The 20,888-nt window shown below is 38.7% G+C and overlaps 1 protein-coding gene across 1 annotated transcript; it reads left to right on the forward strand.

Moving 5' to 3' along the window:
* Positions 1-6: 6 nt before the first annotated feature.
* On the forward strand, positions 7-20,281 carry ANAPC5 (anaphase promoting complex subunit 5). Its single transcript, XM_039505285.1, has 17 exons — positions 7-237; positions 1,211-1,290; positions 1,861-1,970; positions 2,425-2,620; positions 4,336-4,402; positions 5,545-5,646; positions 9,144-9,334; positions 10,277-10,358; positions 11,640-11,729; positions 12,680-12,861; positions 13,555-13,690; positions 13,939-14,013; positions 16,504-16,625; positions 17,342-17,449; positions 18,464-18,611; positions 19,235-19,397; positions 19,928-20,281. The coding sequence occupies exons 1-17, from the start codon at positions 34-36 to the stop codon at positions 20,140-20,142; spliced, it is 2,271 nt and encodes a 756-aa protein (XP_039361219.1). The 5' UTR covers positions 7-33; the 3' UTR covers positions 20,143-20,281.
* The last annotated feature ends 607 nt before the right edge of the window (positions 20,282-20,888 follow it).

Below are 20,888 nucleotides of genomic sequence, written 5' to 3' on the forward strand. Positions count from 1 at the left end.
TGGCTGCCTGGGCCCCCCTCGCCCGGCTCGGCCATGGCCAGCGTGCACGAGAGTCTCTACTTCAACCCTATGATGACCAACGGGGTGGTGCACGCCAACGTGTTCGGCATCAAGGACTGCGTCACCCCCTACAAGATGGCGCTGCTGGTGCTGCTCAGCGAGCTGGGCCGGGCCGGGGCTCAGCTCAGCCTGCTGGAGAGGCGGCGCCTCAACCGGCTGCTGCTGCCGCTGCTGCAGGTCGGGGGGCAACGGGCCGCCTGAGGAGGGGAGCAGGCGCGGGCAGCGGAACGGGTTGTAGGGAGGGGATGGGGGGATCTTCCCCAGGTGGAAGGGCTTGGGCTGCCCCCAGGTAATAGGGGGTCTGGACATCACCAGTGCGGGGGCGCAGGAGAAAAAGGCAGCAAGTGTTTCTAGAGCGTGGATCTTGCTCATGGATCTAAGGGAGGGTGGAGAGGGACTGTCACTAGATAAGGGCTGGGGTTGGGGAGTCTGCTGCCAAATAAATAAATAAAACATAAATAAATTAATGGAGATATCCTATTTCCTAGAGCTGGAAGGGACCTTGAAAGGTCATTGAGTCCAGCCCCCTGCCTTCACTAGCAGGACCAAGTACTGATTTTGCCCCAGATCCTAAAGTGGCCCCCTCAAGGATTGAACCCTGGGTTTAGCAGGCCAATGCTCAAACCACTGAGTTATCCCTCCTCCTGTAAAGAAGAGCCTTACACAATTCTCCCTGCTCGTCAGCTGGGGCAAGTGAATGTTGCTACTGTAATAAGGGTGGCTAAGGATTTTTATGCCTGGGCTGTTACGTTTTTGTGATTATTATGGAATCATAGAAGTCATCAAGTCCAGCCCCCTGTGCTGAGGCAGGACCAAGTAAACCTAGACCGTTGCTGACAGATGTCTGTCCAATCTATTCTTAAAATTCTCCAATGACTAGTATTCCACAGCCTCCCTTGGAAGCCTATTCCAGAGCTTAACTACTTTCCAGATGTTCTCATAAATAGAAAGCTTTTCCTGATAACTAACCTTTATCTCTCTTGCTATAGATTAAGCCGTTACGTCTTGTCCTGTCTCCAGTGGACATGGAGAAAATTGATCAGTCTTCTTTATAACAGCCATTAATATGTATAGTGATGCAAAGTTGCTGATTTTTGTGGGTCCAAATTGACTGTTTGGATTTCTAAAATTGATTTATCATTTTGTATAGGGTCCTGATATGACGCTGTCACGATTGCATAAGGCTATTGACGAATCCTGTCCTAACTTAGCAAATTCTGTGCAAATAAGGTAATTTATTTGCTCTATCCTTTGGCTGGGGATTGTATACTGCTTTACCAGAGAAATAGGGCCATGTTGTCTAATCACTTTTTTCCTTTTTATTAGCTTCTGTAATTTATATGATTGTTACCAAAGAAAGTGATTAAATCATAAATATAACTGATATTTTAAACTTAGTTGATTTTTAGAGAATGTATTTCCTTGGAGACTAGAAAGGAAAAAGAAAAGGGAAAGGAAGGGTAGCATACAGCATATTTTTTCCTTACAGTAACTACCACTCAACCTATACTTTGATGATTTAACATGTTGTGATTTGGTTCATTGTACAGTTCTCCTTTTCAGATGGAAAAAATAATCACATGCAATTTCTTTTTTTAAAGTGATTGGTGATCATTTTTCCAGATGTTCAAAAATTTAGAAACACTTTTGGTATAAGTGAACTAATAACCATTTGGTTTCATTTAGGTTTGTGTCTCATTCTTCCAATACCTGAAATGAGGAAGAGTTTTTCATGTGAGATTTATGTTGGTGGTCAAGATTGGAAGGGAATATTTCTATAAACTTCTTTTCCCTGTTTAGGATAAAACTGATGGCAGAAGGGGAGTTGAAAGACATGGAACAATTTTTTGATGACCTTTCAGATTCATTTACTGGGACAGAACCAGAAGTTCACAAAACAAGTGTAGTAGGTAAGTATTTTATATTCTTTCAGTTTTGTCCTGGAAATCCATTCATAATACAGATTTTCTTTTTATATCTGAAAAACAATTACAAGTACACTACTTAAGACAAATACTCAGTCTTTGTATAAAACCATATACAAAGAATGCATCTGTTCAAAAATGTTTCACATTGCAATGCCATTAGCAGTTCTCATTGGTCTTAATAGGTGTTCCATGATCAGATTACCTGTGGAATTGGGCCCTAAAGTAAACTTGACAATGCACCTGAGAGACAGTGAGAATTATTGGGCCACTTTTATAGATTGGTATACTGAGACACTGAGGTGAAGTGAAATGCAAGTTTACATTCCCAGTTAGTGCTGGAACCAGGAATACTGACGTCTCTGATCTAAAACTACTAGGCACCACAACTAGCTATCTTTCTCTGTGCTCAAATGTAACAAATATTTTCCTTGTATAGGTTTATTTCTGCGCCACATGATCTTGGCATACAACAAGCTTTCTTTCAGTCAGGTCTATAAACTTTACACTGCACTTCAACAGTACTATCAGAATGATGAGAAAAAAACTGGAATTGATGAGACCGATATGGAGCTGACAAATACTGAAGAACTCGAAGGGAAAATGGAAAAAGAAGAACTCGATGTACCTCTGAGGTAATTATTAATGATTTCTGTAAAGTCTTTCCACTTTCTAGAGAGTCTTCCACACTAATCGTATTAAAAATTCCTCTTTACATGTCAAAACAGGGATTCAAAACTTTGACCAAACAAAGGACACACTCACATTAAAGAAGTATCCTACCTTTGTTAATATCATGATAAACCTTATGCATGTGTTATCACAGGAGGCACAGCCTTTGGGATTCTAACTCGGGTAGTAGAGCAGATTGCAACTGCTTTGATCTTCAGTGTGGAGGCATAACCTCCTATCTAGACTTCAGGTTCCAGAAAGCAATTTTCAATTACTATGTTTTTATTTATTTAGATTAAAATAATAAAAAGACATTATACAAGGTTCTAGGTACTCTTGACGTATAATTAGTAGTACAACAAAACTCCCAGCAGCATTAAAATGATAGATCAGATAGGAACTCAGCCAGCCATCTTAAAAAAACAAAACTAGAAAAATCAACCCTCCTTTCCATCTCTTCATCATTCTTAGAAGCTAACCTCAGCCATCTCCAAAAACCCTATGGAACAGTTTGCTTGGATGGAACATCTCATGCTCCAGCTGTTTATTGTGGGGTGGCTTGCTTTATATTATGGCATGAAGGGAGATAGATGGGAATTTGATACTGTACTCTCATCTTTCTGTAATGGCACCCTTCATTAATGGTGAACTCAATCATGAAGAGGATGGGTCATGGTCGGTTTTTGCAGAGAGCAAGATAAACTTTTTTTTTTTTTTACATTTAGTGCTGGGATGGCCACTCGGTTTCTTTGGTGCCACCATGTGGCAGCATTTCTAAACTGCAATTAAAAAATCTGCAATAATTCTATATTCAATTAAGTACAGTACCACTGTATAAGATGGTGGTGCCACTTTCTCTCCCTTCACTTAGCACTTTTCATTTTGTATGTCCCCTCTTAATAGTATTATTAATGTTAACAATGAAGATTTTAATGCAGTAAAAGTGACTTTTTTTTTTTTCAACATGATCTTTAAATAAAAGTAGTTTTCATATACACATTAAATTGTATTTTCAGAAGTTGGACTCTTCTGTGTCCCTGAGCTTTTCTGTGCCTTCCTGATGGCTGGGAATCTAGCTAATTGTCCTCAGAGTTTTACTTTTTGTTGTATATTTCTGTTTTCCCTTTGAACAAGGTTCTGTTTCTAGCAAAGCAGTTGCTTTCTGGAACTAATCTTGCTATGCAGAGTACCATGATCCTCTGTGTGATCAGCTTCCTTGAGATGATCATGAACATTGCTCACGTTGCTCATAGTCTCTGCTGACTGAAGATTAAAATTCAGCCATGGTCTCATTACCAGTTGAGACATCAAGGTGGTGTGTCTGTTTTTCTTCAGACATATCTATATACTGTATTTAGTCTTTTGTCTATTAAAACCTATAATTGTGTGTCTGACTACTATATTGTGGCTTCCGTGTGCCAGGTTTTATTCTTTATTAAAGTTTAATCTCTGTAATCCTGGTTACTTTTCACACTTCCAGTTGAGCACTGATGATGTACCATAATACTTTGTAAACTAAAATTGTGCGTGTGTGTGTGTGGCCTCTAATAAAATGTACTTATTTTTGTATCTCCCTCCAATATACCTACTTTATTATAGCTACAATATAAGCTACACAGCTGTAGCCTTCTGATTCCTTTTTCACTGCTTTTATTTCTAACCATTGTTTGTTTAACAGGGAAGAAGAAATATCTTGTAGTGGGCCTCTCTCCCAGAAGCAAGCAGAATATTTTCTTTCTCAGCAGGTATGTTAATTCTGACTAGAGCTGGGAAATAATTCATAATGTAAATTTCGCCTCTGTGTTTATGAATTATCAACAAACATCACACTTTCTTGGATTAATTAGAAATTATTTTGTTGAATAATTCTCGGTTTATATCTTGTGTGTGAATAGTTCTTTGTGAGTACTTGAAATTCAAACAGTTTTAACTGGACACATAAGTCGTGAAATGATTCTGTTCCTTGAGAAGAGTGTTTCAGAATCAGCTTTCCAATGGGAATATTTGTAGTTTCCAATTGGTTTCTCCAAAATGTGTTTTAAAACTTTGTTTGTTTGATCATTCCTGCAAGTAAATATATGTAGAGAAACTAAACACACAAAGAGCACAACCAGACCTCTGAAGCATGGTAGCAATATTAAATATGTACAATAGCATAAAGTACTTCTTATATATTTGAAGGTCTCTAAGTAATTGTTAAATGCTACTGGTCTCTTTAATTCTATATCTACATCTAGTGTACAATTTTTGTTAACACTCTTGCTGCTGTGCTGTTATGTAAATTTCTGAATTTAACTACAGTGGCATCATATTTTGACTTCGTTTTAGATTTTTAACTAATTTATTGTGTAGTATCCTGCAAGTGTATAGAAATCATCTCTCCAAATAAAATGACAATATTATGGAGCAAGAGAAATCAAAATGTTCAGTAATTTTCCTGAGATCTGGAGTCTTGTGATAATTTATGATTACTATAATAACTGGAATTTTTGTTTGTTTGTTTCCCATTTATCAGTATTCTTCCCAAAGCAAATAAATGATTTGTTTTTGTATAGCTACCTGAATTTTTTGTGAGCAGTCAGATATACATTTAAGTCAGAAGTCCAATATAATCAATCTCCAAAAAGAGAAACTTGAAGAAATCTCTGTCTTAAAGCAGTTTTTCCATGTTAGTCAAAGCGATTGTGGTCTCTCTAAATGTGACTACTACAATTTAATTGAGAGTAAAATTGCTACTGGCAACATTTAAACATGATAGCAGACATAACTCTTATGAAATTTTATGTAATTGAAGCTATACAGTTAATAAATTGACTAGCATCTATTTATATAATATTCTACCGCTCCATTCCTAGTTACTTAACAACAATTTACCCTTTTATTCTAGGCTTCTTTATTAAAGAATGACGAGACAAAGGCTCTTACTCCAGCATTTTTACAAAAGGAATTGAACAATTTGCTGAAGTTTAATCCAGACTTTGCTGAAGCAGTAAGTGTCTTTCCCCCTCAACCCAACATGCTCACGGCGCAGTTCTTCCTATTTCATAGACTTTAATCATAGATTTTAAGGTCAGAAGGGACAATATGATCATCTAGTCTGACCTCCTGCACAATGCAGACCACAGAATCTTACCCACCCACTCTTGTATCAAACCTGTGTCTGAGCCATTGAAGTCCTCAAATCATGGTTTAAAGACTTCAAGATGCAGAGAATCTTCCAGCAAATGACCCATGCCCCACTCTGAAAAGGAAGGTGAAAAACCCCCAGGGCCTCTGCCAATCTGTCCTGGAGGAAAATTCCTTCCTGACCCCAAATATAGCGATCAGCTAAACCCTGAGCATGTGGACAAGACTCACCAGCCAGACACCCAGGAAAGAATTCTCTGTAGTAGGGAGACCAGATGCTAAATGTGAAAAATCTGGACAAGGGGTGGGGGGTAATCAGTGCCTATATAAGAAAAAGCCCCAAATATCAGGACTGTCTCTATAAAATTGGGACATCTGGTCATCCTACTCTGTGGTAACTTAGATCCCACCCCATCTAATATCCCATCACAAGCCATTGGGCATATTTACTGCTAATAGTCAAAGTCCAATTAATTGCCAAAATTAGGCTATCCCACTATACCATCCCCTCCCTAAACTTATCAAGCTTAGTCTTGAAGGCAGATATGTCTTTTGCCCCCACTACTCCCCTTGGAAGGCTGTTCCAGAACTTCATTCCTCTGATGGTTAGAAGCCTTCGTCTAATTTCAAGTCTAAACTTCCTGATGGTCAGTTTGTATCCATTTGTTCTTGTGTCCACATTGGTACTGAGTTTAAATAATTCCTCTCCCTCTCTGGTATTAATTCCTCTGATCAGCCTTCTTTTGGTTAGGCTAAACAAGCCTTTCAAAAGACAGGTTTTCCATTCCTCGGATCATCCTAATAGCCCTTTTAAATAATAATTGGAGATATACCCATCTTCTAGAACTGGAAGGGACCTCGAAAGGTCATTGAGTCCAGCCCCCTGCCTTCACTAGCAGGACCAAGTACTGATTTTTACCCCAGATCCCTAAGTGGCCCCCTCAAGGATTGAACTCACAACCCTGGGTTTAGCAGGCCAATACTCAAACCACTGAGCTATCCCTCCTGTCTTTCTCTGTACCTGTTCCAGTTTGAATTCATCCTTAAATGTGGGAGACCAGAACTGCACACACTATTCCAGATGACGTCTCACCAGTGTCTTGTATAATGGTACTAACATCTCCTTATTTCTACTGGAAATACCTCACCAGATGCATCCCAAGACCACATTAGCTTTTTTCATGGCCATATCACATTGGCGGCTCATAGTCATCCTGTGATCAACCAATACTCCAAGGTCCTTCTCCTCCTCTGTTACTTCCAACTGATGCATCCCCAGCTTATAACAATGATTCTTGTTATTAATTCCTAAATGCATGACCTTGTACTTTTCACTATTAAATTTCATCCTATTACTCCAGTTTACAAGGTCATCCAGATCTTCCTGTATGATATCCCGGTCCTTCTCTATATTGGCAATACCTCCCAGCTTCATGTCATCCGTAGACTTTATCAACACATTCCCACTTTTTATGCCAAGGTCAGTAATAAAAAGATTTAAATAAGATTGGCCCCAAAACCGATCCCGGAGGAACTCCACTAGTAACTTCCCTCCAGTCTGACAGTTCACCTTTCAGTACAACCCATTGTAGTCTCCTCTTTAACCAGTACCTTATCCACCTTTCAATTTTCTTATTGATCCCTATCTTTTCCAATTCAGCTAATAATTCCCCATGTGGAACCGTATCAAATGCCTTACTGAAATCGATCTATTGTGTTTCCTTTGTCTAAAAAAATCTGTTACCTTCTCAAAGAAGAAGATCAGGTTGGTTTGGCACAATCTACCTTTGTAAAACCATGTTGTATTTTGTCCCCAGTACCAGTGACCTCAATGTCCTTGAGAATTTTTTGAAAGAGAAAGTAGTTAAGACCTTGCATACTACAGATGTGATCCAGGCAACTACAGACCTGTTAGTTTGACATTTTTTCCCTTTTTTAAAGATAGGAACTATGTTAGGAATTCTCCAGTCTTACGGTACAACCTCTGAGTTTACAGATTCATTAAAAATTCTTGCTAATGGGCTTGCAATTTCATGTGCCAGTTCCTTTAATATTCTTGGATGAAGATTATCTGGGCCCTCCGATTTAGTCCCATTAAGCTGTTCAAGTTTGGCTTCTACCTTGGATGTGGTAATATCTACCTCCATTTTGTCATCCTACCATTATCCCTAAACTCCTCATTAAAGACTGAGGCAAAGTATTTGTTTAGATATTGGGCCATGCCTAGATTATCCTTAACCTCCACTCCATCCTCCGTGTTTAGCGGTCCCACTTCTTCTTTTTTGGTTTTCTTCTTATTTATATGACTATAGAACCTTTTACTATTGGTTTTAATTCCCTTTGCAAGGGCCAACTCTACATGGCTTTTGGCCTTTCTCACTTTCTCCCTACATATTCTGACCTAAATAAGGTAGCTTTCCTTGCTGATTACTCCCATCTTCCACTCATTGTGGGCTTTCTGCTTTTTCTTAATCCCCTCTCTGAGATGCGTGCTCATCCAGCTTGGTCTACAACTCCTGCCTATGAATTTTTTCCCCTTTCTTGTTTGTTTTGTATAATCTGTACTGTACACTGAAATACAAAACATTAATACAGATTTGTACAATCTTTGTGTATGCTAATATAGTATTTTAGGATGGGACTCCTTTTAAAGACACAGAGCATAATTCAGTTAAGTACTTACATGTGTCCAACTTCAAGCACAAGTTCCATTGACTTGAGTGGCACTACTCAAGTGCAAAAAGTTAGGCATGTGTTTAAGTTCCTTTTTGAAATGGGGCCTGAGACTTACTTGTCTTTCTGACATTAAGTTGTCTTGAATAACATGAAACAGTTACGCTTCTAAACATTGTGAATGTAAGAAATGTACCGGTGATCAGTACTAGATGGAGAATGCACTGGCTATTGATTACTTACACTGATTTCTGGTTATTAAAAGAAGTTTGAACTCTGAAAGTGAAATGTATTTGACAGAATAATGCCATCTGGGCCTGTACTACATGTTTTGGGCCTGATCCTGTAGCCCTACCCATGTGAGCAGTCTCACATGAATAAGAGTTGTAGGTCGTGCCTCAGAACCACTGACTGGTGGGAGATGTTGAAAATATTAGCTGTGGTGAGCAAGCCTTTCCTTGTTCCATTTTGGAGCAGGGTCATTTGATATAAAGGAAACATGATCAGCTTTATCCCAGTAGTTCTGAACTGTATAAATCATGTTGTTTGCATTGATATTTCCTGCTAAACACACTCTCATTCACAGAAGATCTTACTGCCACCTTTCTCAGTAAGAAGATACAACATACATCTAAAAATTGTTACCAATTCTGTTTTAATTAAAGCTGATTCTGCTTTAAATTTTAGCATTATTTAAGCTACTTAAATAGTCTTAGAGTACAAGACGTCTTCAGTTCAACACACAGCCTCCTTCACTATTTTGACCGTTTGATTCTCACTGGAGCAGAAAGCAAAAGCAATGGAGATGAAGGTTATGGCCGAAGTCTGAGATACGCTGCTCTTAATCTAGCTGCGCTGCATTGTCGGTTTGGCCATTAGTAAGTTAATACATCTTGCTGCATAGTTAAGAAACCCTTGTGCTGCTATTGTTTTCTGAAAGTTAGATAAGGAGAGGGGGAGGAGGACTCTGTAGTTGGGGAGCAGGCACAGATGGGCTGTGTTTGTAACTATCCTTGAATCTTGATTTGATTTTAACATCCATTTGGTCTTCTTGTTTGGATCATTTGAATCATTTGGAATATACTAAGATTTGAGGTTCTTTTTATGTCCAATTACAATGGTTTCCCAGGGAATTAGATCTTTACCTGCTGCACTTCCACGACTATACATAGGTCAGAAGGTGTGGGTGCTTATTTATAACTGATACATGTTCAGGGGCAACTGTAGCTGCCAACCTATTACTCTCGCAAAGATAATGATCAGATGAGTTGGAGAGAGTACTTTGCAGGTGTTTATTTTTTTTAAACAATCTCTTCGTGGAGTTGGGGTATTGTTTCTGCAGTGCTGTAGATATGCGTGGTGTTCTGCAGACAAATGAGAGCGGTCCCTGCCCCCAAAGAAACCTGTAATGTAGGCCTGCATACATTGCCACATGACTGGACAAATCACAGTTGGTGATGATGGGAGATGGGTCAGGAAGATGATGATGAGTACAAACACTTTCTATGTAGGCAGGTATTTTATATGGCACTCATCAGAATAATTTCAGAGCATATTTGAACATATATACATGTCCTTTAAGGCCCAGTAATAGGTTACAATTAATTTCTCATGAATTGTAGGGGCTTTTATATATCATCAGCCTTAAGACTAACAAGAAAGTGGATGTGAGGAAATACTCTCTCATCTGAACTGTTTAATTGGAGTTCACTTCTGAGTGGGATATGTATCATTTAGATCAGTGTACATTTGAGATTTCATAATACTACTTGTCATTGTTAACAGAATATTAATATGCTGTATCTTTGATTTGTTGATAGTCAGCAAGCTGAGCTTGCTCTCCAGGAAGCCATCAGAATTGCACAGGAGTCCAATGATCATGTTTGCTTGCAGCACTGCTTGGTAAGGCAGCCATGCTTAGGGGATACATTGCCTTTGACTTAGCCATCTGTCTCTCAACTCAGTTAGACTTTTGATGCATTTTCTGTAGCTATATCTAGTGTTTGGTAGTAGTTTTAATATTATTTCCCTGCCTCAGGATGACTTTTTTTGGTTCTTAATTTTTTCAGTAAATATCAAGGAGCTGTCCAGAGATTTTGGGTTTTTTTTTTCAGTTGTGCAACTCTGGTTGATTTTAGTGGGAGTCATACATTTAAACCCATATACAATGCTTTGAATGTTTAGTCTTTGCACTTTTAAGAACTTTGTTCAAGATAATTTATAAAAGCCTTTTTTCCCGTATCCCTCTGTTGTCCTGAGAGTGAGCATAAGGCTCTCAGCCAATAGAAAGAGGAAAAAGGCAAAGATTTTAGTTTCTCTCTCTCTCTCTCTCTCCCCCCCTCCCCCCCTTTTTGGCAACTTCTTTTTCAGTTCTTTCCTGTCCATGATAGACTGACTAATAGAGTGTGTTTATAGTGATGGGTTTTTTTTATTTACGACCTAGAGAGCACTCAGCAGAGGTCCCTGTCTAAATCTATGCAGTGTAAATAGCGCTCTTGCTAAGAGCGGTGATCCACTTGATAAACTGCCATAGACTAGGCCTCTTCCTCTGCCTTCCCAAACACGCTGCAGCATAATGGCTCAGTTTTAAGCTCTGCTTTTTGGCTCAGGAAGTTTCAAGCACTTTGTTATATTCAACCCATGAGAAGAGAAAGAAGAGCTCTTGTTGTCCACTTGATATGAAGAAGGGTTAACATATGTATCTGAAGGGAGCTCTCAAAGTGGCACAGGTCACCTGTTTCTCCTTGGAGAAGCAGGGTAGGTTCTAAGGCTTCTGTGTCTTGTTGATTTTGAGACTGTATTGAGGAAACTTATAGGTCCAAGGTGAAAAGCACCACTTTCTAGCAAGGCTCATTCCATGAGAGTTAATCTATCTCTTGGGCTGAGAGAGGATGTTATCCCAGAAGTCCTGTGGAAGGTAACCCTATGGGTGCCTTGCATAACTTACTGTACCATTCCAGACTTGACATGGAAGCATCCTGGGCTGCTGCCTTCCGTAGGAAGGACTCTGATTCTATAGTCAATTGTGGGGGGTTTTTGTTTGTTTGTTTGGGGTTTTTTTGTTACCACATATGTGTTTGTGTCCCCTCCCCTCTCTTTTTTTTAATGGTTGCACAAAAATATTGTACATGACATTTTACATCATGCCTTTGCAATGATCTTTTTATCTTGTTCCCATACCAGAGTTGGCTGTACATTTTGGAGCAGAAGAGATCAGATAGCTGTGTCCTGTTAGAACACTCTGTGAAAAAAGCTGTACATTTTGGATTGCCAGTAAGTCTCTCAGCCCTCAATTTTATTCTAGGACAAGGAGAAGGGGATGTGTGCACTCACATGTAGTGTATGATCTGTAGCTTTTCTTTTTGCTGATCTTATGAATATGTATAGCTGAGATTTACCCGATCTATTTTAGATTACAAAATCTGCCTTTTTCTTTCTTTTAAAAACACAATTAAATTAAAAACCACAGTGGACTTGCTCCCATAGGGATCTTTGGCTTTCACCCCCATTTCTCCCTGTCCCAGCTGCTGGGTCTTGCAGGGCAGCCCTCTCTCAGCAAGTCTCATGCCAGCTTCCTCCCCGTCTCCTGGCTGTTAGAGTGTGGCGCCCTCTAGTTTTTCTGTTCGAGATAAGAGAACGAGCTGCACTAGAAGGAATAGTGTAGCTCACGTTGGGGAAGCTGAGAGCAGACGTTAGATTATTTAGAGAGAGGGCTACCCTCTGGTGCCCAAGAACAAATAGAGAACCCAGCCACTAGATTGCTGGGGGTGAGGAAGTAAAAGTCATGGGGAAAACTGGGTTGGGGTGAGGAGTTAGGTGGGGTGCATACGACAAAGGATTGAGAACTAATTGTGTAGATGGTGTATGAGCCCTGGAAGGTAGAAATTGTATTTTTTGAGGGAGTGTCAGGGGAAAAGCAGAAAGTTCTGTGTGTGTGCACAAGTGTGCGTGTGAGTACTTTATCATTGGAGTGACTCAGATGTAAACACCAGCTTCCCAGCCGCAGGACTGTGGGGTGGGGAAACTACAGATTCCCCTTCCGTCCCTTTACAAGGTGTTGTTATTATTAACTATGTATATGAAGAAATCCCCGTAGCGGCATTTTGTCATCTGTACTGAATAATAACTTGGTTTTTTAGGTGGGAATTTTGATAGTTTGTGCTTCCTGCTTAGTTGTAGCATGTATATGTTTAATATGTTTGTTTTGATTTCCCTCTCCTTAGTATCTAGCTTCCCTGGGAATACAGTCCCTGGTTCAGCAAAGAGCTTTTGCAGGAAAGACTGCTAACAAGCTAATGGATGCTTTAAAGGACTCTGATCTGTTGCACTGGAAACATAGCTTGTCAGAGCTCATTGATATTAGTATAGCACAGAAAACTGCCATTTGGAGACTCTATGGTCGCAGGTATTTTCTCTCATCAAACTTTGTTTTTATATATGTTGTAAATGTTGCAAGCAATGCCTTTACTATCAGTTGTAGAAGTGCACAAGCAACTGCATCTGTTTAATGTGCTGAAACCAAGTGTATAGGCTATTATTCAGGAGGTGTTGGGGGAATTTTTGTTTTCCTAGTTTGGCTCATTTAAAACACAGTCTGGAGGAACAACGATGAGTCTGGTGGCACCTTAAAGTCTAACAGATTTATTTCAGCGGACGAAATGAGGTTTTTTACCCATGAAAGCTTATGCCCAAATAAATCTGTTAGTCTTTAAGGTGCCACCGGACTCCTCGTTGTTTTTGTGGATGCAGACTAACACGACTACCTCTTATATACAGTCTATAGGAGAGATTTTAGTCCCTATGTTATATCTGTAAATAGAACAAAGTTTTAATCTCTCTATTTACCCATCCTCAACATCACCTTATAGAAACTGTGTGTTCAGCTCTTAGCTGGGTTGATGCCTTGTTCATGAGCACTCGATGTGCTGGCACAGTGGGGAGGTCCTAGGTAGCAGTTGCTTACAACAAAAAGGGGGGAAACTGTAAAGCTAGAAGGCCGGAGAAGCAATATGTGGCAATTTATCATGACTTTTGGAGTGTAGATTAGAAATCTCTGATGTTTGTTGCATGAAAGTAAATGAAGCTCTTCTCACTGTAGCACCATGGCACTTCAGCAAGCCCAGATGTTGCTGAGCATGAACAGTCTAGAAGCTGTAAATGTGGGTGTTCAGCAGAATAACACGGAATCTTTTGCTGTAGTATTGTGTCACCTGGCTGAGCTACACGCAGAACAGGTGAGGCTTACATTGAGTTGCACAAAAAAATCACGTGGGTGAAGATTCAAAGGCCCATGATAAAAAGTGGCGCTTTTTTGATGAATTGTGTGCATGTGTGGTTCTGATCAACATTTTGGCAGGTGAGGGAAATTTAGTTTTTCCTCTTAACAGTTGTTTGTGTCTCATAGTACAGAGATGAAATTAAGGAAAGAAAAATAGTGCTTGCACTATTACTTGCTCATCATACTCCTGTTCTTGTGTTGTAGGGATGCTTTGCTGCTGCTTCAGAAATATTGAAACATTTAAAAGAGAGATTCCCTCCCAGTAGTCAGCATGCACAGGTAACGTGTGGCTTCTATTGCATAGAGAAAATACACATTCACGTGACAGAGTTATATGTTGGGGATAAGATCTGATTTTCTTAATTCCTACTGTACCTGTATAAAATGTGTTTTCATTAGAAAATCTGAATTGGTTTCATGTACATCTGGTCACTGTGCAAAAATTTTTAGTTTTTCCCACTAAAGTCACAAGCCATTAAAACATTATGCACCACAGTTGGAAACTTGAGAAAGTTATCTCATTAGTGTCTCCAGAGTGAAGAGCTATTTGTATTTTCCTTCCATGCCCTCTGTTCCTTCTGTGCAGCTTACCTTTAATGCTAGCTATATCATATTTAACGCCCTCTGAGGGCGTTATCAGGATTAAATGTTTGTAAAGTGCTTTGAAGTTCAAAATGCTATACAAGTACTCTGAGCTAAGAGAAGAGGCTGTGATTTGTGTGGCCCTGGGAAACACCCTAATGGAGTAAATCTGTAGGACAGCATCTATGTCATTTTAAGGCTTTCTAGATCCAGCAAACTTATTTTTTCCAATCTTTCCTTTTCTGTGTTACAAAGGGAGACATACTGCCCAAAAACAATTATTCGGGACATAACTAGAGGAAATAATTTTATTTTAAATGTGATCCTGTAAGCTTTGTTGGGGTTCTTTTGCCATTTTTCTTTAGTAGACCTACACATGTCTGCTGAAGTTGTTTATTGATACAATGTGTTACATCCAATAAACTCGGACAACTTATTTTAATAAACAGGAGTATAGTCAGTTATGTCTGTAAATAGCATGCTTTAATGTTAGGGCTGTCAAGCAATTAAAAAAATTAATTGCACGATTAAACAATAATAGAATACCATTTATTTCAAAACTTGTGGATGTTTTTTACATCTTCAAATATATTGATTTCCATTACAACACAGAATACAAAGTGTACAGTGATTACTTTATATTTATTTTTTATTACAAGTATTTGCACTGTAAAAAACAGAAGAAATAGTATTTTTCAATTCACCTAATACAAGTACAGTAGTGCAATCTCTTTATCATGAAAGTTGAACTTACAAATGTAGAATTATGTACAAAAAACTGCATTCAAAAATAAAACGATCTACAATTTTAGAGCCTGCAAGTCCACTCAGTTCTACTTCTTTTCACCCAATCGCTCAGACAAACAGGTTTGTTTACATTTGCAGGAGATAATGTTGCCTGCTTCTTGTTTATAATGTCACATGAAAGTGAGAACAGACGTTCTCATGTCACTGTTGTAGCTGGCGTCGCAAGATACTTACATGCCAGATGCACTAAAGAGTCATATGTCCCTTCATGCTTCAACCATCATTCCAAATGACATGCATCCATGCTGATGCTGGGTTCTGTACAATAACAATCCAAAGCAGTGCGGACTGATGCAGGTTCGTTTTCATTATCTGAGTCAGATGCCACCAGCAGAAGGTTGATTTTCTTTTTTTGGTGGTTCGGTTTCTGTAGTTTCTGCATTGGAGTGTGACTTCTGAAAAACGTGCTCCACACCTCGTCCCTTTAAGATTTTGGGAGGTACTTCAGATTCTTAAGCCTTGGGTTGAGTGCTGTAGCTATCTTTAGAAATCTCACGTTGGTACTTTCTTTGTGTTTTGCGAAATCTTCAGTGAAAGCATTCTTAAAATGAACATGTGCTGGGTCATCATCCAAGACTGCTATAACATGAAATATATGGCAATATGCAGGTAAAACAGAGTAAGAGATATACAGTTCTCCCCCCGAGGAGTTCAGTCACAAATTTAATTAATACATTATTTTTTTAATGAGCATCATCAGCATGGAAGCATGTCCTCTGGAATGGTGACCAAAGCATGAAGGGGCATACGAATGTTTAGCATACCTGGCACGTAAATACCTTGCAGTGCCAGCCACAAAAGTGCCATGCAAATGTCTGTTCTCACTTTCTGGTGACATTGTAAATAAGAAGCAGGCAGCATTATCGCCTGTAAATGTAAACAAACTTGTTTGTCTGAGCGATTGGCTGAACAAGAAGTAGGACTGAGTGGACTTGTAGGCTCTGAAATTTTACATTGTTTTGGTTTTGAGTGCAGTTATGTAACAAAAATCTATGTTTGTAAGTTGCACTTTCATGACAAAGAGATTGTACTATAGTATTTGTATGAGGTGAATTGAAAAATACTATTTTTTATCATTTTTACATTACAAATATTTGTAATAAAAAATACACACTTCGATTTCAATTACAACACAGAATACAATATATATAAAAATGTAGGAAAAACGACCAAACTATTTAATAAATTTAAATTGGTATTGTATTGTTTAACAGTGCAATTAAAACTGCGATTAATTGCAATTAAAATTTTTAATCACGATTAATTTTTTTGAGTTAATCGCGTGAGCTAACTGGGATTAATATCTGTTTTAACTTTGAATCACAAAATGAACATTCACCATTTCTTCTTAAAACTTATTTCTGTACACTCTTGGTTTAGCTGTGGATGCTGTTTGATCAGAAAATACAGTTTGATAGAGCTATGAACGATGGGAAGTACCATGTTGCCGATTCTTTTGTGGCAGGAATTACAGCACTTAGTAGCATCGAAGGCGTGTACAGGTAAGAAACCATCAATCTACAGAAAAATCTTGCAATAATATCGCACTGAAATAAAGATGGAATAAGGTGCTTGCTTGAGATAATACATTATTTGTCTCAGCGTACCTTTCTTCAGTGAACTACAGTAATGTTTCCTTCTTCCTTAACTCTGCCATAATTATCCTAAAACAATGATCTTGGTATAATCCATTTTACCCACCTCCCTGGGGTTATTTTAATGGCTATAAAGCATTTAAGCCCTAAATTTATAAATTATTCTATGACTATAGATCTCTTGCTCTCAGAGAATGCATTAATCTATTTATTTTGAAATCTGTTCACTGTGGCTATCCCAGGAGCTAGTTGCAATACAGAATTTATATAAAACAATTAGGAGAGTTGAGGCCTATTCCTGGTTTTGCCATTGACCTACAGTGTGACCATGGGCAAGTTGCTTCATTTCTGGCTGTTACCCCATCTGTAGAATGGAGGAATACTTCCCTTCCCTTATAAAGTGCTTTGAGATCTGTGGATGAAAAGTGCGATATAAAAGTTACATGTTATTAACGGAACATCCCCACGAGGCTCTGGTTATAATTTTATGCATTTGGGTAGAAAGCAGTTTTACAAGTGTAGAAGCTGAGTACACAAAACACAAGTGTGCTTTTCCATTGCATCCAAGTGAAGGATTGAGTCTAAAATATTATCATCTGGTAATGAAATTCTTTTTATTGTAGAAAAGCCATTGTATTGAAAGCTCAGAATCAAATGTCAGAGGCGCATAAACTTTTGCAGAAACTGTTGATCCACTGCCAAAATATAAAAAACACTGAGATGGTGATTAGGTAAGAACAGTTAATTTCCAGAGATTTCCTTGAATATTAAAGCTACTTTACACTAATTAACATCAATAGTCACAATCTGTTCTGTATTTCTTCGCTAACTTGTAGTTTATCCACCATTTGGATAAGAAAATATTCTGATTTGTTAAATGTAGTATAGAAGAATTTATTAAATGTAAAACTTTGGGTGGTGATAAGATGAAACAATACCATGGCAATACGAAAGTGCTTTCACTTGCTGAGTTAAATGAACTTGCTGGTAACAACACTGTTTTAAAAGAAAGTCATTTGGAATGGCCCCTAACTACACATGTTTGCACTCAACAAACTGAGTTTTAGCTTTGAAATGAAGTATGATAGGTAAACTTCCATTATCAAAGTGGATGTATGAATTGAATTCTTCATGGACAGTGTGAAAATTCAACGTTAGGTTGTTTTTTTCCCGGGGGGAGTTGTTGTTTTTTCCTATGGCATGTGTGGGGTATGGGTGGTTTGTTTGCAGGGTGTTTTTTTTTTATAACAAAATTAAAAAATTGATATAAAGGATACTGTGAAGCTGAAATTTAGAAGTCTTTTCCAAACTAAATTCAAAGTAGTTTCAAGTACTAAATCTGCCCTGAGTGGATGTTTTGCAACCACAATTTCCTTTTTAAAAAAAAAAAAGGCAGGTGGGGTGGGTTAGTTTCCCTGTTGAGTGAAAGAGCCACACAAACCAACTGTGCCTAAAATAAACTGGGAGATGTTTTCTCTCTACTCTGTGTCATCATAATCATCAGTGTTACTTATCACAATAGTATTTTATTCGTGGTAATTGGTGGAATCCCTTTTAAGGATGAACTTCATATTTATTGTGCATGTGATATTTTAACTTATTAAGAATAAATTAGAGTGTACTATTAGGGATAAATAATTGATATCCACTTGCTTGTTCTCTGGAGGTTAGTGTGCTGGGGAAACACTTCAAAATTTTCAGCAAAACTGTGTCACTTTACATTTTTCACCCCTCTTTTTGGTTAGTGTACTTCTGTCAATAGCAGAGCTTTACTGGAGATCTTCATGTCATACAATAGCACTGCCTGTCCTGCTTCAAGCTCTCGCTCTTTCTAGAGAATACCGTCTACAGTACTTGGCCTCTGAAACTGTTCTAAACTTGGCTTTCTCCCAGGTAAGTTTGATTCATGTTTTCACAGGCTGCAAGTCAAACATTTATGTTATCAATCTGGATATCACTGTTAGATTTAAGAACATAATCCTGTCAGGGTTCAGTTATTGCGTCTAACGAATGAAATGTATTTCAAAATGTGAAGTCTTTCAAGGAAGTTTATAAAAACAATTGAATGTCATTGAGGCTTTTAGACTCAGTATGTTATAAAATATGTGGTTATAAGTTGGCACTGCCTTCACTTCTCCAAATTGATATTTCTTATGCCATCTTGTTGACTTTGCGGTACTGTAACTTGTTGACATGAGCTGGGTTTAAAAAGAACACAGGTTAATGGAGTTCATTCGTATTGCTTATTCTGGGCAGATGGGGATCCTCGTTGTCAACACTGGGCAGTGTCTGCCAATCAATTCAGATTCTTACTGGCATTCGCCACCACAGTGCCTCATCTCTGTTAATGGAAACAGATTAGAACATTATGGGAAGAAGCTAAAAATCTTGTCTGGACTATCAATTCCTTTTAAAACAGATGTGGCATTTGAGTGGCTTATGTTGGCCTCACCAGAAGTGGCTGCTATTTCCTGTGGGCACCAATTTCAGACCAGCAAAGTATGTTTTTCTTTCAGCTAATTCTTGGTATTCCTGAACAAGCGCTGAATATTCTGCATACGGCAATAGAACCTATCTTGGCTCATGGGGCAGTACTGGACAAAGGCTGTGCCATGTTCTTGGTGGCCAAATGTCAAGTTGCTTCTGCAGCTTCCTACTCGCAACCAAAGAAGGCAGAAGGTAGAGTGAAGAATAATTATGTCCATTTATACTTCTCAGCTTTGAATGAGCTACAATCCAATTTAGATATTTGAATTTTAATATACAGAGATATATTATCATTGGTAATAAAATCAAAACAAAAACAAGACAGGTAGTGTTATTGAATGGGAAGATTGGGGGTGGGGCAGGAGGGTCTGAGTCTGGACTCACAATGTCACTGAGGCCAAAAGAACAATGTCCATCTTGAAAATACTCAATATTTACAATAGAACCTTGTTTATCTGCACACTTTATCATCCACACCCTGCAGCAAAGCTTGAATAGCAGAGGCTGTAGTTGTATGCCCATGTTGCCAAGACCATTATTTTTACAAAAGATTTAATAAAATGTTTTCTCCCACATCATGAATTATTTTAGAAATTGCTAAAACCTGTGCTTTTAATTTGAAAAATGAATTCATAATGGGCCTCCCTAGTGTGGGATTGTACTGCAAGTGGTGTTTATATGAACACAATTTTAAATGTTGGACTTCCTCACCCTTTTGACAGCTCTGGAATCTGCTATCCTGAACCTAAATGAAGCCAAGACTTATTTTGCAAAAGTGGACTGCAAAGAGCAGCTCAGAGACGTTCTTTACTTTCAGGCCCGACTCTTCCACACCCTGGGAAAGGTTCAAGAAAGAAACAAATGTGCCATGCTATTCCGTCAAGTGCACCAGGAGCTGCCTGCTCACGGTGTTCCGTTAATTAATGCCTTCAAGTGAAGTGTTTAAAGCTGAGGCTTCCCTCTGTGTTTTCCTGCTGCCCCCTCCCCCCGCCCCCTTTTTGTTAATGTCTTCATTATGTTCAGTCATCACTGTTTGGAAATAATTACCAATAAACTATGTTGTTCTGTTTAGAAAACTTTGTTTTTTACTTGTAATGATTTGTGGAAAGTAGATGTTTGCACACACCTCATTTTATTCTGTAAATGAGTAGTCATCTTCTGTAGTCACAAAATAGGAATCAGATTTTTGAAGAAAATGCCTGCAGTTCACAGATTTTTATGCTAGGACCAACACTAACTGGTATTGGCAGGAAAGGGTGTGTATGTGTGGAGGGGGGAGGTGTAGTGATGCAGATAATTCCTGATGTAACTAATGAGATAGATGTTCATGCTGGTAAATGCAAAACAGCATGGAGATATTAGAGTAGAAATTACAGACAAAAGCTTCTTTTCTGCTAACTTAAAATAACTGGTATTTCTTTGAATCATCAAGGGATCCAGAAGCCAGATCATGATCATCTCCTCCTGGCCTGATGCAGGCCACAGGATCCTGATCCACCCACTCCCTTAGCGACCCCCCCCCCCCATGCTCGGGAGGCGAAAAACAAACCAGGCCATGCCCCAATCTTCCTGGAGGAAAATTCCCCTCCAAACCCCATATGGCCGTCAACCCCCTGAGCATGCGGGCGGGCAAGACCAGCCAAACCTCTGGAAAAAAAATATATATACCATTGACTTGACCCA

This window comes from Mauremys reevesii, linkage group 18, assembly GCF_016161935.1.
Source record: "Mauremys reevesii isolate NIE-2019 linkage group 18, ASM1616193v1, whole genome shotgun sequence".
Classification (NCBI taxonomy): Eukaryota; Metazoa; Chordata; order Testudines; family Geoemydidae; genus Mauremys; species Mauremys reevesii.